General features: G+C 39.6%; 1 protein-coding gene across 2 annotated transcripts in view; it reads left to right on the top strand.

Moving 5' to 3' along the window:
- Window positions 1-19,578, top strand: part of TTN (titin) — a 277,219-nt gene that overhangs the window by 28,085 nt on the left and 229,556 nt on the right. For both annotated transcript variants that reach the window (XM_053907301.1, XM_053907295.1), the window contains exons 23-43: window positions 459-692; window positions 794-1,038; window positions 1,913-2,184; window positions 2,308-2,472; window positions 2,567-2,735; window positions 2,837-4,530; window positions 4,670-4,951; window positions 5,465-5,731; window positions 5,829-6,101; window positions 6,231-6,494; window positions 6,586-6,846; window positions 8,475-8,735; window positions 9,533-9,796; window positions 9,890-10,150; window positions 10,282-10,542; window positions 10,951-11,211; window positions 11,725-11,866; window positions 11,956-12,121; window positions 13,228-13,459; window positions 15,183-15,467; window positions 15,699-15,824. In XM_053907301.1, the coding sequence (XP_053763276.1) occupies window positions 459-692; window positions 794-1,038; window positions 1,913-2,184; window positions 2,308-2,472; window positions 2,567-2,735; window positions 2,837-4,530; window positions 4,670-4,951; window positions 5,465-5,731; window positions 5,829-6,101; window positions 6,231-6,494; window positions 6,586-6,846; window positions 8,475-8,735; window positions 9,533-9,796; window positions 9,890-10,150; window positions 10,282-10,542; window positions 10,951-11,211; window positions 11,725-11,866; window positions 11,956-12,121; window positions 13,228-13,459; window positions 15,183-15,467; window positions 15,699-15,824 (6,385 nt within the window). The remainder of the gene's footprint in view (window positions 1-458; window positions 693-793; window positions 1,039-1,912; window positions 2,185-2,307; window positions 2,473-2,566; window positions 2,736-2,836; window positions 4,531-4,669; window positions 4,952-5,464; window positions 5,732-5,828; window positions 6,102-6,230; window positions 6,495-6,585; window positions 6,847-8,474; window positions 8,736-9,532; window positions 9,797-9,889; window positions 10,151-10,281; window positions 10,543-10,950; window positions 11,212-11,724; window positions 11,867-11,955; window positions 12,122-13,227; window positions 13,460-15,182; window positions 15,468-15,698; window positions 15,825-19,578) is intronic.

Genomic DNA, 19,578 nt, shown 5'->3' on the forward strand with positions numbered 1-19,578 from the left:
GTCATTGACCCAAGATGCCACAGCATGAACTGACAGAGATGATGGTAATGCAGATTAGAAAACAAAACAGGGACTCCTATAATTCTCACTGAAAAACAAAAACAAACAAAAATCTTCCTAGATTTTCCCCCCAAAACTTGGATCCTTATCTCTGAAACTAATACTCTTTTTTAAAAAGTTAATTTACTTATTTTAAAAGACAGCATGTGCATGAGCAGGGAAGGGGCACAGAGAGAGGGAGAGAGAGAGAATCCCAAGCAGGCTCCGCACTGTCAGCGCAGAGTCCCACATGGGGCTCAATCTCATGAACTGCGAGATCATGACCTGAGCCAAAATTAAGATTTGGATGATTAACCAACTAAGCGACCAAGGTGCCCCTGAAACTAATAGTCTTAAAGCATTTCTGTCTGTCAAGATTTATATATTTTTAACAAACTGTCATCTTTTTTACTACATAGGAATTCCATATTTCTTCCTTTGAAGAGAGGCTCATCAAAGAAATTGAATACAGAATAATAAAGACTACATTAGAAGAACTTCTTGAAGAAGATGGAGAAGAAAAGATGGCAGTTGACATTTCTGAATCTGAAGCTATTGAAGCAGGATTTGATTTAAGAATCAAGAATTATAGAATTCTTGAGGGAATGGGTGTTACTTTTCATTGCAAGATGTCTGGCTATCCATTACCCAAGGTAAAAAAATAAACATCATGCCTCTACACTACAATAAAGATATACATCATCTACAATAACTATTTTATCTAATTTTTTTCAAATATGCATATTATTTGCAGATTGCATGGTACAAAGATGGCAAGCGCATCAAACATGGAGAGAGATACCAAATGGACTTTCTGCAAGATGGCAGAGCTAGTCTGCGAATACCTGTTGTTCTTCCAGAAGATGAAGGCATCTACACCGCATTTGCCAGCAATATTAAGGGAAATGCAATTTGCTCAGGGAAATTGTATGTGGAACCTGCTGCACCTCTCAGTGCTCCGACTTACATACCTACGCCAGAATCAGTGAGCAGAATAAGGTAAGACTCAGAACAATTTGGGTTGATTAACGTTTAAATTGTTTAAAACACCAAATATCCCAATAGCAAATTGCTGTTGTGTGGGGGCCAAAAAAGTGGAGATAACACCAAAACTTGCCATTCGCAATTCAGATGATGCCAAGAGTTTTTACTTCTTGCCCCTGTGCCAGGTGAGCAAAGCATTGTCATTAGTGTGGCATGCTATTCATTTGCTGGTGCTAGAACCAATATGATGAAAACTATAAAGGTTTACTTAATACCTGATTTTACATATGTTATCTCTAATTTATACAACAACCCTGCAATGTAGGTATTCTTATTACTATTTTAGAAGTGGGGGCACTTAATCTTTGTGAGCCTATAAAAATTGTCTTAGTTCACCAGCCCTGATTGTGCCAGCACTTGAAATTCAATCCAACCAGTCTGGCTGCAATGGGCAAATAGGTTTTTGGTTTTTTTCAAATATAATTTCTATGTTTTCCCTTCCCTTGGATAAAAAATTATATTTCTCTTTTTCTATAAATTTATTCATTGGGTTATTTAACTGACCAACATTTATTGAGATGTTTTAGCAGTTGAATCAGAAGGGTTTGGTGACTAATTCAGGTGATGATGGAAAGACTGTATTAAGAATTATTCCAAGATTTTAAGGCTGAGTACTTGACTGTGTTGAATAATACTGACTGGGATTGAGGATATATGGAAAACATAGATTTGGGGGCAACAATAATGTATTCTGTTTTGGATCCCAGTGAGTTTGAAGTGCCTTCTAATAATATATGAAGTATATTCTAAAATAACATTAAGAAGGGGGTTTGTTTATTTTGCTTTGTTTTCTCTGTGCCTCATGAAAATATTCTGTTTTGTTTTTCAGATCCATCTCTCCACGTTCAGTGAGTAGATCTCCTATACGCATGTCTCCTGCACGCATGTCCCCTGCAAGGATGTCACCTGCACGGATGTCCCCTGCAAGAATGTCCCCTGGACGTCGGCTGGAGGAAACAGATGAGTCACAACTTGAGAGACTGTATAAGCCAGTCTTTGTGTTAAAGCCTGCTTCTTTCAAATGTTTAGAAGGACAAACTGCCAGATTTGACTTAAAGGTTGTCGGTAGACCTATGCCAGAGACCTTCTGGTTTCATGATGGTAAGTATGATAATTTTTTACTTACAAATCATTAAACACAAAAATAAGCTTATATGTGTGTACAACACTTTTTAAAAAGAACTATTTTAATCTATGTTTTCTTTTTTACTTAATTTTTTACAGGCCAGCAAATTGTCAATGATTATACCCATAAAGTAGTCATTAAAGAAGATGGTACCCAATCACTGATTATTGTCCCTGCATCCCCCAGTGATTCTGGGGAATGGACTGTGGTTGCCCAAAACAGGGCAGGCAAATCTTCGATTTCAGTGATTTTAACTGTGGAAGGTATTAGCCCTTAATAAAGAAACTACCTTATTACTTGGGCTATAAACAGGTATTTCAGCCCTACTCACTCTGAATCACAAACTTTCTCTTCCAGCTGTGGAACACCAGGTAAAACCAATGTTTGTGGAAAAACTAAAAAATGTCAATATAAAGGAAGGTTCTCGACTTGAAATGAAAGTCAGAGCTACGGGTAATCCCAACCCTGACATTGTATGGCTGAAAAACAGTGACATCATTGTACCTCATAAATATCCAAGAATCATGTGAGTTTGCTTGAAAATAATAAAACTAAGCTCATTATCAAATCCAAATAAATAAAGAAGCAATAACTACTTCTGTATTGATTTTTGTTCCCTTTTTATAGAATTGAAGGCATAAAGGGAGAAGCTGCCCTCAGAATTGATTCCACTGTCAGCCAAGATTCTGCCTGGTATACTGCAACTGCTATCAATAAGGCTGGTAGAGATACTACGAGATGCAAAGTAAATGTTGAAGTTGAGTTTGCAGAGCCTGAACCAGAGAGAAAATTAATCATCCCACGAGGGACATATAGAGCAAAAGAGATTGCAGCCCCAGAACTGGAGCCCCTCCATATGCGATATGGTCAAGAGCAATGGGAAGAGGGTGACCTCTACGATAAAGAGAAACAACAGAAACCATTTTTCAAGAAAAAACTCACTTCCTTAAGACTCAAGCGCTTTGGGCCCGCCCACTTTGAGTGTAGGCTAACACCAATTGGTGACCCAACAATGGTGGTGGAATGGCTCCATGATGGGAAGCCACTTGAAGCAGCCAACAGGCTCCGTATGATCAATGAGTTTGGGTATTGCAGCCTTGATTATGGGGTTGCATATTCCAGAGACAGTGGTATCATTACTTGTAGAGCTACTAACAAATATGGAACAGATCACACATCTGCTACACTTATTGTTAAAGATGAAAAAAGTCTTGTAGAAGAGTCTCAATTGCCTGAGGGGAGGAAAGGCTTACAAAGAATTGAAGAGTTAGAGAGGATGGCTCATGAAGGTGCTCTTACAGGTGTAACAACAGATCAAAAAGAGAAGCAAAAGCCAGACATTGTTTTGTTCCCAGAGCCAGTAAGAGTACTTGAAGGGGAGACCGCTAGATTCCGTTGCCGAGTGACCGGTTACCCTCAACCCAAAGTCAACTGGTACCTCAATGGACAGCTCATTCGCAAAAGCAAAAGGTTCAGAGTTCGTTATGATGGCATTCATTATTTGGACATCGTGGACTGCAAATCATACGATACAGGGGAAGTCAAGGTTACTGCAGAAAATCCTGAAGGTGTGATAGAGCATAAAGTGAAACTTGAGATCCAACAGAGGGAAGATTTTAGGTCTGTCCTCAGACGAGCCCCTGAACCAAAGCCCGAGTTTCATGTACATGAACCTGGAAAACTTCAGTTTGAAGTACAAAAAGTAGATAGACCTGTTGATACCACTGAAACCAAGGAAGTTGTGAAGTTGAAAAGGGCTGAAAGAATTACCCATGAAAAGGTACCTGAAGAGTCAGAAGAGCTGCGCAGTAAATTCAAGCGCAGAACTGAGGAGGGATATTATGAAGCAATTACTGCTGTGGAGCTCAAGTCTCGTAAGAAGGATGAATCCTATGAAGAACTCCTAAGAAAGACAAAAGATGAACTTCTCCACTGGACCAAAGAATTAACTGAAGAGGAAAAGAAAGCCCTTGCTGAAGAAGGCAAAATCACTATCCCAACTTTTAAACCTGATAAAATTGAACTAAGTCCTAGTATGGAAGCTCCTAAAATCTTTGAAAGAATCCAAAGCCAAACAGTGGGCCAAGGATCTGACGCACACTTCCGGGTCAGAGTGGTGGGAAAACCAGATCCTGAATGTGAATGGTACAAAAATGGGGTAAAGATCGAACGCTCTGACCGAATCTACTGGTACTGGCCCGAAGACAATGTTTGTGAACTGGTCATAAGAGACGTGACTGCTGAGGATTCTGCCAGCATCATGGTGAAAGCCATCAACATAGCTGGAGAAACCTCAAGCCATGCATTCTTACTTGTCCAAGGTAATTTCGATGTCTTTGGTTTGATGGATCTGTCTCTATTTATCCATGAATATCCATTGGTGTATTTCTTTTTATTTTATTTTCCCATTATTCAAATTGTGAATTTAATATAATGTCTTTTCCCCCCCTTTTCTTGTAGCCAAGCAATCGATCATTTTCACACAGGAATTACAAGATGTTGTTGCTAAGGAAAAAGACACCATGGCAACCTTTGAATGTGAAACTTCAGAGCCATTTGTCAAAGTGAAATGGTATAAAGATGGTGTGGAGGTTCACACGGGAGATAAATATAGGATGCACTCTGACAGAAAGGTTCACTTCCTGTCCATACTGACGATTGACACATCTGATGCTGAAGACTATAGCTGTGTACTTGTGGAAGATGAAAATGTAAAAACAACAGCGAAACTTATCGTCGAAGGTAGTAAATAATAATTTCGCCATTTACTTAAGTTCTAAAGTCACCCTTAGTATGTGATTAAATTAGCTTTGCAATTTTCCTTTTATAAAAAGAACTATGTGGGAGTTGAATATAACCTCCATAGCAAGATTCCTGAATGTATACCACTAATTGAGATTATTGACAATTTGGATTTTTATTTTTTTTTCAAAATTTTTATTTCAAAATTATTGGATGGCATGACATGACATTCTTCTCTCACGTTAATGACAATTTGGATTTTTAAAAATCAAGGTTATTTTGATGCCTTATTTTTAAATTTTTACATTGAAATAAAATTCTGTTTTAAAAAATTTTTTAAATAAAATAACTTTTTTTATTGAAAATATATTCCTCAGTTCATCAGCAGGTACACATTAAGAATATTCCTGATAGCATGGGGGGATTTAAGAGACTTACAAGGAATTTTTTCTACCCTAAGTCTAGATGTGTAACTCTCAAGAAAAATTAACTTCTCTTTTTCTTATGCCTCAGGTGCAGTTGTTGAGTTTGTGAAGGAACTTCAGGATATAGAAGTTCCGGAATCGTTTTCAGGAGAGTTAGAGTGCATTATATCCCCAGAAAATATAGAAGGCAAATGGTATCATAACGGTGTGGAGCTGAAATCCAATGGTAAATACACAATTACATCTCGCCGTGGACGTCAGAACCTCACAGTTAAGGATGTGACCAAAGAGGACCAGGGAGAATACACCTTTGTTGTCGATGGGAAAAAGACAACCTGTAAACTAAAGATGAAACGTAAGTCTGCCTGTTCTTTTTGGCCTGAAGGGAATATCATTATGGCTTATTGATAAGAAATGATCATAACTTTCACTTTTCTCCCCATATTTCACAGCCCGTCCCATTGCTATTCTACAAGGACTTAGTGATCAAAAAGTCTGTGAAGGTGACATTGTTCAGCTTGAAGTTAAAGTCTCCTTAGAGAATGTGGAAGGTGTCTGGATGAAAGATGGCCAAGAAGTACAGCCCAGTGACAGAGTTCACATTGTGATAGACAAACAGTCACATATGCTGCTTATTGAAGACATGACTAAAGAGGATGCTGGAAATTACTCCTTCACCATTCCATCCCTTGGACTATCAACCAGTGGGCGTGTCTCTGTCTACAGTGAGTGCAACTTACATATTTTTATGTGTATATTTTTAAGTGAGGTAGAAAACTTTAATTAGCAGGCATTTAAAACAAAATTCACATTAATAAATGTGTGTGTGTGTCTGTGTCTGTGTGGTTTTGCAGGTGTTGAAGTGATAACACCTCTGAAGGATGTTAATGTGATTGAGGGTACCAAGGCTGTGCTCGAATGCAAGGTCTCAGTCCCTGATGTGACTTCTGTTAAATGGTACTTAAATGATGAACAAATCAAGCCTGATGATCGTGTACAAGCCATCGTCAAAGGCACTAAGCAGCGACTAGTGATTAACCGGACCCACGCCTCAGATGAAGGACCTTACAAGCTGATGGTTGGCAGAGTCGAAACTAGCTGTGATCTTTCTGTGGAAAGTAAGGATTCTTCCATTTAACTTATTATAGTTTTAAGCATTCTATTTTCCCAGTGTAATATTAACCAAGTGTTTATTTTCTTTTTCCCCAGAAATTAAAATTATCAGAGGTCTTCGTGACCTTACCTGTACAGAAACCCAAAATGTGGTCTTAGAAGTTGAGCTATCCCACTCAGGAATTGATGTTTTGTGGAATTTTAAGGACAAAGAAATCACACCCAGTTCCAAATATAAAATTGAAGCTCATGGAAAAATATATAAGCTGACAGTTCTAAATATGATGAAAGATGATGAAGGAAAATATACATTTTTTGCTGGAGAAAATATGACATCTGGAAAACTTACTGTGGCAGGTTGGTACATTTGTCATTCAATCTGAGTTCTTATGTGGGGTACTTATTTCAATTTAAGAAATTGTGGCCCATTTCCTTCCAAATTCCCATCAGGTTCCTTCTTCCATGCCTCTGCTTATGCTGTTCTCAAAGTCAGGAGTCCCCTCAACACTTTCCCCACCATGTGCTTCTAGGGAGACCTACCTCAAATGCCATCTTTTTGTGAAGTCTTCCTTAATCTTCTCATTTGTGTAAGATCTTACTCCAACAACCTCAGGATTGTTTTGTGTGTGTCTCTTCCATGGCCTTTATCACATACTTTTCTCATTGCCCATTTCTTCTTCTCACACCAGAGTATAAACTCTTCCAATCTGGAATTTTGCTTCTTTCCCATCTGTGTTCTCTAACATATTGCACGTGATAGATGATCGATAAACATTTGTTGAACTGAGCTTTATTTAAACTTTCCTACTCTAAAGGTGTATTTCTTTTTTTTTAATCATTCTTGTTTCTTCAACTTTTGTTTCTTTTGTTCCCTTCATACTTGTTTTATGAACCCAGTGAAAATTTTAAAATATAACTCAATGTATCTGTATATCTCTTTCTTGTGACATGAAGTAGACCATTCTCATTCAGCAGAAATCCCTAGTTTCAAAATGGAGAACCAAAAGCATAAATCAATTGCTAAGAAAAAACTAGAAGTCATCATTAATTTGCTTGGTTTATTACAATTTAATTACTGAGGAGTTGAGATATGACATCGAGATTAAATTGTGTAGTCCACATGGGAATTGTGTGTCCCACTTCGTATGAGTTACCTAGATTATGCTTTATTACATTATAATATTTCTGCAGATATTTGACTATGAAAAACACTTCTGAAACAAAATTTTGGATCCTGCACTCTGACATGTGTAATATAAATTGCATGTTTTTAAATGTGTGCAAACAAGAAAAAACTATGAGCCCTTATATTATTTCACTCAACATTTTTTAAGGCTCTACCATAGGCAAGGACTGCTAGAAGCACAGGACACAAAAACAAATGAGGCATGATATTTTTTCTTGAGGAATTCACAATTTTTAGAGAGGGACAGATACATCAGTAACTAACTTGCTGAAGGAGCAATTTTTTCTGCCAGTGAATGATGGCCATGGAGACAAAGGGGGAAGCTTCATAAAAGAGATGACAGTTGTTAAAATAGTGATTTTTTAGTACATAAGAATCTCTTATCTTACAGAAACATTGATGACTGTATATTTTGTTTAGCACATCTTTTCCCAATCAAATATTAGACACATTTGCAGGAAACAATCCTTAGAAGACTAGGTAGAATGCTTTTGAAGAAGGAATTGAGTTACAGGCCATCCATGTGGTATGGTTCTTAGAATTCAGTAGTAATTTACCGGTTGCTTTCCCTTTGCAAAACCTTCCTGGTTCCAGTATTTTCCTTATCAGTCATGCAAACTTAGAATAGGGGTTTCTGTGATATCTTCTCAATATGGGCAATGATAATTCTATTCAACAGTTCATTATATTCAAAATCATGTTTTAAAATTTGATATTTTATATTTAATTGTGCAAAGATTTCCTTTTTGTATAAATATTTTTTTAAAGGACTCACACTTATACTTCTCTTGTTCCAAAGGGGGGGCCATCTCCAAGCCACTCACCGATCAGACTGTGGCTGAATCACAGGAAGCTGTGTTTGAATGTGAAGTTGCCAACCCAGATGCTGAAGGAGAATGGCTGAAGGATGGCAAACACCTACCGCTGAGTAACAACATCAGAAGTGAATCTGATGACCACAAAAGGAGACTGATCATTGCTGCCACCAAATTAGATGACATGGGAGAATATACCTACAAGGTGGCCACCTCCAAAACATCTGCCAAACTCAAAGTTGAAGGTTAGTGATATAATAACAGATTTATCCATTCCACATTATATTACCTTCTTGATGGCTCTCTTTTTTTTTGTTTTTTTTTTGTTTTTTTTTTTTTTTTAATTTTTTTAACGTTTATTTATTTTTGAGACAGAGAGAGACAAAGCATGAACAGGGGAGGGTCAGAGAGAGGGAGACACAGAATCTGAAACAGGCTCCAGGCTCTGAGCTGTCAGCACAGAGCCTGACGCGGGGCTCAAACTCACGGACCGTGAGATCATGACCTGAGCCGAAGTCAGCTGCTTAACCGACTGAGCCACCCAGGCGCCCCTTGATGGCTCTCGTTTTAAAAGTCAATGGTATAATTATTTTGGATGTCATGAATCATGATTTCATAAAATCATTATAAACTCTCCAAACTTTCTAAGCCATATACACAGGGCACAAAATTGCTTATAAGATGTGTTTCTGTGCAGAAGCCATTTCTTAGGTTCCAGCTTGGAGGAACAGCTTGATGAGATGCTCTCATTCTCCACCCTTCTTTCGTTCTTCTCCAGTCTATTAAGCTATTAGTATACAGCTGTGCAAACTTCATCTCATTCAAGTGTAGAAAAATCATTGCACAGTGTACATTTTAAACTGGATTCCAGGTTTTCGTAAATAATCTCAAGGTATCTTTTAAAATAGAGGTGCTGCATAAACCACAAAAGTTTTGATAACCGTTCTTTTGCAAGATGACCAGGTAATGATCTCATTCCAGGAATTCTTTTACTTGATGATACCATCTTTATTTCCTAAATCAATCATAAATTTGTCTCCAGCTGTCAAAATTAAGAAGACTCTGAAGAACCTCACGGTGACAGAGACACAGGATGCCGTTTTCACTGTGGAACTCACACACCCTAACGTAAAGGGTGTCCAATGGATCAAAAATGGGGTTGTGCTACGATCCAATGACAAGTATGACATCTCGGTCAAAGGAACAGTTTACACTCTGAGGATTAAAAACTGTGCTGTTGTGGATGAATCCGTGTATGGCTTCAAGCTTGGAAAGCTAGGAGCCAGTGCCAGACTGCACGTTGAGAGTAAGTTGATTCAGAAACACTTTACAAGTAGCCGGTTAATGGTTACCGCTAAGTTAACCCATATCCCTGAATTGTTTCAACTTTCCTCATTAGCTGTCAAGATCATTAAAAAGCCAAAAGATGTGACCGCCTTGGAAAATGCCACCGTTGCCTTCGAAGTTAGTGTTTCCCATGACACGGTTCCAGTAAAATGGTTCCACAAGAATGTGGAGATTAAGCCAAGTGACAAACACAGACTGGTCTCAGAAAGGAAGGTCCACAAACTGATGCTGCAGCATATTTCCCCCTCGGATGCTGGGGAATATACAGCGGTGGTGGGGCAATTGGAATGCAAAGCTAAACTTTTCGTGGAGAGTAAGTATGAGACAGCCCTCTATGGCGTTTCCCTAGATGATCCGCATGTGTTCATTTTTTGGTTGGTTGGTTTCACCCGCTTTTTAAAAAAATAATATATACTAACTGAAATACTCTTTGGTTTTCCCAAGCATTGCATATTACAAAAACCATGAAAAACATTGAGGTACCTGAGACGAAAAATGCCTCCTTTGAGTGTGAGGTGTCCCACTTCAATGTCCCTTCCATGTGGCTGAAGAATGGCGTGGAGATTGAGATGAGTGAGAAGTTCAAGATAGTCGTGCAAGGGAAACTCCACCAGCTGATCATCATGAACACCAGCACAGAGGACTCCGCAGAATACACATTTGTCTGCGGCAATGACCAAGTCAGCGCCACCCTGAAAGTGACCCGTAAGTACACAGGCAAAAAAGCTGTATAAAATATTCGGGAAACTGCTGGGTATTCCGTATTCTACACCTTTCCTTCCTAACCAGTTAACCCACTCAAAAATCCTTGATTGACACATCTACTATGTGTGCACACTTAGGCACTAGTATCTCTATCTGTTTAAAATTTTCTGATTAGAGTAGCCTGGAAAGGCTACCTACAAAGATGCTCTAGTGTCTATCACTAGCTCTTTCTGCTTGGCCTTGTTCTGTTGTAGAGGGGTACCTGGAAGCTCTCACAGCTCATATCCCTGAACTACAATCACCTTAGCAGACATACTAAACACATCCCTAGTTTTCACTCTGTGCTTGTTGTAACTCACATCATGCTGACACAAAGTCTCCTTGGGTGTATTTTCTTCCCCTTTGCAGCAATCATGATTACATCCATGCTGAAAGACATCAATGCTGAAGAAAAAGACACCATTACCTTTGAGGTAACCGTGAACTATGAAGGCATCTCATACAAATGGTTAAAGAATGGTGTGGAAATCAAATCAACTGACAGGTGCCAGATGAGAACCAAAAAGCTCACGCACTCACTGAACATCAGGAACGTGCACTTTGGGGATGCAGCTGAGTACACCTTTGTGGCTGGAAAAGCTACATCAACAGCCACCCTTTATGTGGAAGGTATGGTTTCACAAACGTCCTGTCCATAAAAATAAATGTGAATACACTATGCGAAATGTTAATCAGTGCACTAATTAGTGAATGGAAAAATAAAATGTGGGTATCCATGTCATGAAATATTGTTAGCAATAAAAAGCCAGTGCTGGTACATGCTACAACATGGATGAATCTTAAAAACTTTACGCTAAGTGAAAGAAGCCAGTCCCATAGGACCATATATTGTGTGATTCCATTTATAGGAAATGTCAGAATACACAAATCTGTAGAGACACAGATTTGTCTCTAAATCTGAGGGCAGACAGTAGAAGGTGTCTGGAGGGTGATGGCTGAGGGGTGCATGGTTTCTTTCTGGGGTAATGGGAATATTCGAACATTGATCATGGTAATTGTTGCATGATTCTGACTATACTGAAGGCCACTGAATCGAACACTTTAAACAGGTGAATTGTATACTAAGTAAGTTATGTCATAAGGCTGTTAGAAAGGTTAATTTTTTTGCATGCTGTTTCCCAGCTCGTCATATAGAATTTAGGAAACACATTAAGGACATCAAGGTTCTCGAGAAGAAGCGAGCCATGTTTGAATGTGAAGTTTCTGAACCTGACATCACTGTCCAGTGGATGAAAGATGGCCAAGAACTGCCGATTGTGGATAGGTCAGTCGTTTTGTTTTGCCGCGTTCAAGGAATGCGCAGTTTGCTTTGAGTCACTGTGCGTTGAACTTCAATTTCCATTTCATCTACAGAATAAAGATACAGAAGGAGAAATACGTCCACCGCCTCCTGATCCCATCCACCCGCATGTCTGATGCCGGGCAATACGCAGTGGTGGCAGGAGGCAACATATCCACTGCTAACCTCTTTGTAGAGGGCAGAGATGTTCGCATCCGGAGTATTAAAAAGTCGGTTCAGGTATTGTCTACATGCTGAATTTTGGGAGACATCATCAGGAGCCTGTAATCCATAGTTTGGTATTCTAATTTTTTAACTTTAGAATTTTCTAAGCACAGTCTTCTAAAGAATGAAAACAGCTGATCCCTGCTGGCTTAGACTCTTGATCTGACATCAATTTAGTCACAGTTTTCCCTCACTTAGGGAAATGGTGTGTCCTTAGCAGCTGTCTAGATACTTTAATTAAAGCAGCTGTGGAAACTTCACTGTCTAACAAATGGCCACCTGCCAAGCTGCACAAACCAGAAAAGAACTAAAATTTAAGTTGCGGTGTTTACACAGCAGCTAGAACTCAGGGAATTTAGAACAAGGTGGCATTTCCTCAGAAGCCTTCTGTTATGGAGAGGCAGGTATGTAGGGACTTGGCTGGAAACGCTTCCTCTGAGGTCCAAGAGGAAGACTGGTGCGGCAAAGCTGGATTCCTAGCAAACATGCTGAGCCAGACACCTCTGCTCTCTACCACATGTGCAGAATTTATTCTCATGAGGGCCAGTCTTCTCAAATGATGTAATGGAGATAACATGGTAAGAGAAGTGTCATTAGAGTTCAGATTTATCATATTGCTCGTCTAAGGAGAACCGGGCCACTCAGGCCACCTGAATAAATCTTCTGTCCTTTATTGTCTGATTCTGAACCTTGATTTCCTCACTCTTAAAAACGAGGATAATAGCTTCCACCTACCCCAGTAGATTCTTGTTCCTACCCCATGAAATCAAATTGAGTACTAACTTAGAAGAGCTTTGTCGAAAATAAAAAGCCCATGGGCATAAAGTGTCATTATTTCTGTTATTATTAGTTAAGAAGCAAACATTTAAGGACTCGAACATGGTCTCTTTGGGGGCAGCATCTCTCCTCAGTGCAGGTATAAGCATGATTTCTACAGAAGAAGTTAGGGCACCAATTGTCCAAGGATATGCAGGACAAATCAGAATGTGACACAACCAGTCAGCTTTTTATATCGTAATGGATAAGTTTGGCACACTCTTGAAATAAGCAGTTTTAGAAACAGGTCAAAACTGAAAGGAAACCGGGGCTTCAATTCTCTTTTTCTGTTGTTCCATCAAAAGGTTATTGAGAAACAACGTGCTGTGGTTGAGTTTGAGGTCAACGAAGATGATGTAGATGCCCACTGGTATAAAGACGGCATTGAAATCAACTTCCAAATTCAAGAACGATACCAGTATGTGGTGGAGAGAAGAATCCACAGGATGTTTATCTCTGAGACCAGGCATAGCGATGCCGGCGAATACACCTTTGTGGCAGGAAGGAACAGGAGTTCTGTTACACTCTATGTCAATGGTAGGTGGAGATATTGATGTGTTTTGTGAATCCAGCTACACTAATCCTCTTCTTTAAGTTCCTAAAGTGCTGATAGTTTCTGGGAAATCTCTAGGGAAGCCATGGTCCTTGTATGCTTGCAACTACATTTATTTTCACATCATTCCCTGGTAAAGGGACAGCAGCTATTAAAAAGACTTAAAGATGTCATTTCTTGAAAGTACCTAGTGGCTGGATCTTCATTGAGTTGGTCAACACTATTTGATAGCCACTGTATGTCAATTATAATAGACCCCCAATGGGTTTCTAGATACAGAATTCAGCTGGTCAAGTTTTCTGCCCTTGCCCCCAAGTGCTTAAGTACCAGTAGACTTACCAAGCCATAGGGTCATTTCCTTTGAGAAAACCCAAAGGTCCTCTTTGAGGCCCCAGAGGGCCTAGACAGCCACAGGCAATGTTCAACTAGGTTTTCTCTGCCCCAAGCCCTAGGATCATAGGCTCTTACTTTTAGGGGAAATTCCACATGCTACCAAAGGCTGAGAGGGGTGCCATTAAACCATTTTCTTTCTTCATTACAAACCTTAGAGCTGAATTTGAAACTGGCCTGGAAATGAGACTAACCTAAATAGAGAAAATGGACCATTCATCCCTATTTTAATTTTGAGTCATCTCTGTCTGCACAAATACCCCTGAGGCAGATGAAGGAACTCTAGGAAAATCTCAAGTTAATAAAAAAGAACCATATTGCCAACATTCCCTCAGTCCCTAGGAGACCAAGTGATCATGATATCCAGTTCTTATTATTTCTGTATTAGTGGTGGATAGACTGAGGCACAGAGAAGTAAAGGTCAGAAACCAGCCTCACAGGAGTCCTTTCTCCCCATCTCTGTGTTCAGTAAACTAGCTAGTTCCCCTCACTCATCACAACACAGACAAGATGCTTTACTTAGGATAGCAGGAAAGTGAGTTTTTTTCAATCTACCTAATTGCCTCTAACTAGATCTGGAATAACATGTATTCTTACCTTCGTAGTTACTGATTGTGCTTCATTGGCACCTATATATAAAGAAATGACTATGACACATACACAAATACTTGGAAAACAAACCAGTATGAAATGAACCACATCACCACATGGTTTGTCCAAATGATGTAAAATTAGGTAGCACGTGGCAGTTGTTCTCACAATTTTTTTAGTGTTGAGAGAGAGAAAGAGAGAAAGAGAGAGAGAGAGAGAATGAGTGGGGGAGGGGCAGAGAGAGAGAGGAACAGAGGATCCAAAGCAGACTCTGTGCTGACAGTGCAGAGCCTGACATGGGGCTCGAACTCGCCAACCTCAAGACCACGACCTGAGCTAAAGTCAGACGCTTAACTGACTGAGCCACCCAGGCACCCCTGTTCTAGCATTTTTAGGGTACTGTGCATCACTGCACCCCCACCCAGACCCCAACATGCAAAGGGGCGATCACCTTATGTTGACAAGTTCAACACTCGCAGCAACACCCCGTCACCAAGCCTCAAATAGAAGTACCTTTCTAAAGTTATTCTCTCTCCTCGAGGACAAAATTCCAAATGTTTTCTTCCTTCCCAGCACAAAGAACATTACAATATTCTGAGGCAAGTAAAGTTATCATAATTCCAAAGTTTTGTTTGTGGGCACTGGCCACAAATGAACACAGACTTTCACGTGCTCTCCTGTGTTGTCATGTTTTTTCACAAGCTGTTTGTTTTCATTTACTCCCAGCTCCAGAACCGCCCCAAATTCTGCAGGAGCTCCAGCCTGTCACTGTGCAGTCTGGCAAGCCTGCCCGCTTCTGTGCTGTGATATCTGGCAGACCACAGCCCAAAATTTCCTGGTACAAGGAAGAGCAGCTGCTTTCCACTGGCTTCAAGTGCAAATTCCTTCACGACGGGCAAGAGTACACGCTCTTGCTAATTGAAGCCTTCCCAGAGGACGCGGCTGTTTATACCTGTGAAGCCAAGAATGACTATGGAGTAGCCACGACGTCCGCTTCCCTCTCCGTGGAAGGTAGAAAGGCCTCGCTAGCCTCAGCTTAAAATAAAACCTAAGAAACCCGCTTTTTGTGTGTTGTCCCACTGCATTTATGAATACAATTTGGAGCTCATACAAGTGGATTGCTGCTCAGCTTTCAGAAAGTGCCCTGATGCCACATGAATTAAGATAAATCCACGTGCTCCGTTCTTCTTTGAGGTCTGCAGGTGATTTAATCCTGACGCATCTTGTGGTCCCTTTCTTTAGTTCCGGAAGTCGTGTCTCCAGATCAGGAAATGCCAGTTTATCCTCCTGCTCTCATTACCCCACTTCAGGACACCGTCACTTCTGAGGGACAGCCAGCCCGTTTTCAGTGCAGAGTTTCTGGAACAGGTAGGTTCATGAGCAAAGGTATCGTTGCTAATACTTACACAGAATGATCTGAGGAGAGCTTTCTCACATTTTCCTCCATCACAGACACGTCCCAGGCATAATTTGACTCTTAATGGGAATCTTGCAGAAGACTTACTTGAATTACTGAACTAAGGAATAGACCATGTTTACCGCTACTGAACTGTAGCATCAAAAGTAAGGGCATTATAATCCGAGAGGTTAGATTTGAATTGTGGCTCCCCTGTGTGACCTTAGGCAAATATATTATTTCTCTGGCTCTCTTTTCCTCATGAGTAAAGTAAGAATAGTATTGCCTTTGATCTTAGAACATACATTTCACAAGGGCAGGATTCTGTCTTAGCACCTAAAACCTGGTGCCTAAAAAGGCAGTGGCTACTAGAAGGTAAGACCCTTGGCAGTGAGGGTGAATCCTTGTCCTAGGATAGCTTCATACATAGTGGATAGTCAATATGTACTTGTTAACTGGACAAAAGAATGATTATCAAATGACTAATACCAATGAGGATCGTGTTAGATAGCACACACCAGCGCGTAGCACAGTGTTCATCATATAGTAACCCTCAGTTGGTTAACTGTATGCTCTTTAATTGGGGCATGCTTCCCAAACACCCACGGCCCTGTCTCACAGCCTCAGGAGTCTGATGTTGGTAGAATGAGGCAAAATATTTGCAGCTCTTTCAAGCCAATTATGATTGTAAATTTATCTCAGGTAGGGAAAAAGTAAATCACCTTTATCCCAAATGAAAGTCACTCTCATATTCTTGGCCCTTATATATGCCCACCAAAGGGAAATTCTTAGAGCTTAGCTTCATAGCATTCCTAGTTAAGTGTGGGTTTATTTTTATGCTTCTTCCATTGGTTTACAACCCAATCTCTGCATTGCCATGAGCCATTTTTGTAAACAAGTCAGTATTTCAATTGGCCTTCTAAAACCTGATGATTTCCTCCTCTGAGGTGAAGATGCTGATCTAGAAACCAAATGGACCTGTTTGATTTTTATGAGTATAATGAAAAGATAATTAATGATGTAGGTAAAGCATCTATAGGCCTGGCTGGCAAGTGACTGGTGCTCAATACATTAATTTTATTATAGCTATAGAGGGGAATTATATAAACATAAAAGTCTGGTAGTGAGCAACCAACATGGAGAAATACCATAGACTTTGTGAGTTTGAGAAACACTAAATATTAAGAAATAAGATCTGATTTGATAATATCCTACTAACACAGTAAAGAAAAGGCATTTTAATATCAAATTCATTAAAGCCACACTAAATAATTTGTCCTTCCATTGAATTTTTAGAGGAAATTTTTCAAATCAATATACATATATATGGGTCGTTTAAAGCAGTAGTCTTTATATAGTACTCTTCAGTTTATAAATAATATTATAGTTTTGCCTTTAAGGTATTACAAAAATATGTTTTAAGCCTTTCATAAGACTCCAATTGGGGGACGCCTGGGTGGCTCAGTTGGTTGGGCATCCCATTCTTGGTTTCTGCTCAGGTCATGATTCCAGGGTTGTGGGATCAAGCTCGCATCAGGCTCCATGCTAAGGGTGGAGCCTGCTTAAGATTCCCTCTCTCTCCCTCTGCCTTTCTCCCCTGCTCACACACACATGTTCTCTCCCTCTCTAAAATAATAATAATAATAATAATAATAATAATAATAATAATTTTTTTAAAAAGACTCCAATTGGGGTAGAAAGAGAAAAATATCTTTTTCATATGACTGACATCTTTAAATGTTTAAATGGACTTTATAAATTTATGGATTACTAACTCTTTATGTGTGGTACTATTTATACACGTATAGAGATTTGAGCATCCTCTTGCAAATGTATTTTCTATATGGCAAAATTTAAGTTCTTTAAGTAAAATGCCCTTTTAAAAGCTCACCAAATCATAAAGGTTGATGCCCCTGGGACTAAATATATTTACACAACTTTCTCTGAGCAAGTATTACCCTAGGAAAGTAAATTCAGCCCTGCCTTCTACAAATGTGAAAAAAATTATCAGTCTTCAGAAACCTCAGTCACATGTTTTTGGAATCCAATACATACTGAAGCATGGAACTTGGCCCTCAGCAATCTAGTGGTGCTTTTATGAGAAACTGTTGCCTACTGAAGGTCTCTGGTGCCACCTACTGGTGGAAAAGCAATTTGTAAAAGCAGAATTTTAAAACGTAATAAAGCTACATTTTTACCAATGTTTATTCTACAGATAATCAGTATCATTTAAAGGCTTACTGAGCAACAGCTAGATAAATAAAATGATAAGTAGTCTGGCAATGATGGGTTCCTGTTGTTCATTTAAGTAACTCTTCAGTTTTATTCGACCGCTATTGAAACATTACACTAGCTGCTAGGGATGCCAGACCTGGCTTTCATAGAATTGAGTGTAGGTGAGGAGACACACGTGCACAACTAGATCCCAAGGTTGTAAGTGCCATAACAGCCCACGTACTCAGCGCTGACTGTTTGCAACATGAACAGAGATGCACAGACTGGGCATTGAAAAATCAACAGGATCCTTGAACACAGCGGTGTTCTAGGCAGAGAACGACATTTACAAAGTCATAAAAGCTTGCAAGGGTACTTCATGTGCTGGAAACAACAAGTGGCTTAAGTATGGTTGGAAAGTGGTGTGATAAGTGGATGAGAAGGCCAGAAAAGAAGGCAAGGGCCAGGTACTAAAGGTTTGGTATTCTATGCTGAGGATTTTAGATTTTACCTTGTTTATACTAAGGAGCAACTGAAGGATTTTTAAGCCTCTGGGTAACATGATTTACTTTTTTAGAGACACTACTGTGGTAGTGAAAAGAGGAATGGTCAGATGTGGGAGATGAGACCAGGTGAGGACCAAGGGAGAGGCCATCCTAACAGGCTTGGAAGGTGCTGACAAGGCCCTCAATTAGGGGAATCGGGAGAAAAAAGGGTGTATATTGAATTCAAGAGGTGGAATGAACAGAATTTAGGGACCAAATACAATGGAGTAATAGAATGGGGAGCAGGGACAGTGGAGAGGCCTCACGGAAGCCAAAAGAGGCCAGTGACCAACACAGAAAGGGGCAGCCCAGTCAGAAGCACCAAATCCATTACCAAGAGAGGTCTCACCTGTTAGCTTATTTATTGTTGACAATACATGCCTATCCTAGGGCTTCAATCAGTTTACCTCTGTCAGTAGTAATATGCAGAGAACCTTGCAAAGTGGTGAACTAAACCCTTCATCTTCCATTTCTGTTGAGGTTTAATAGACAAACTAAATAGTTATAGAATGATCGCTAAATTCCATGTGATGGTGTTGTCTCTTACATCACCTGGCCCTGACTTTTGGTAAATTATTAAAGGCACTGCTGATCCCTTGTGAGGTTAAACATTCTTTCTATAATGACTGACTTGTGGCAGTGGTTTATAAAGCTCCTTCCATGTGTAAGCCATTTAATTCACACAACAATTTATTGCAAACAATAGCTCATGCACTGGGTGTTGTATGGAAACCAATTTGACAATAAATTTCATATATTAAAAAAAATAGCTCATGAATTATTATGCATCTTATTTTACAAATGAGAAGACTGGTCCAGAGAGATTAAATGACAGGTGTAAGGTCACACAGCTGGCAAATTGTGGTATCAGCGTTCCATTTTCTACCTTACCTTGCTACCTAAGGAAGTGAAGAGATTTAAAAGGAGAACCTGTAGTTTAAAAATACTACCACCATGGGCAGGATGG

This window comes from Panthera pardus, unplaced genomic scaffold (genome assembly GCF_024362965.1).
Source record: "Panthera pardus isolate Hobbes unplaced genomic scaffold, ASM2436296v1 HiC_scaffold_10, whole genome shotgun sequence".
In the NCBI taxonomy this organism is placed as follows: domain Eukaryota; kingdom Metazoa; phylum Chordata; class Mammalia; order Carnivora; family Felidae; genus Panthera; species Panthera pardus.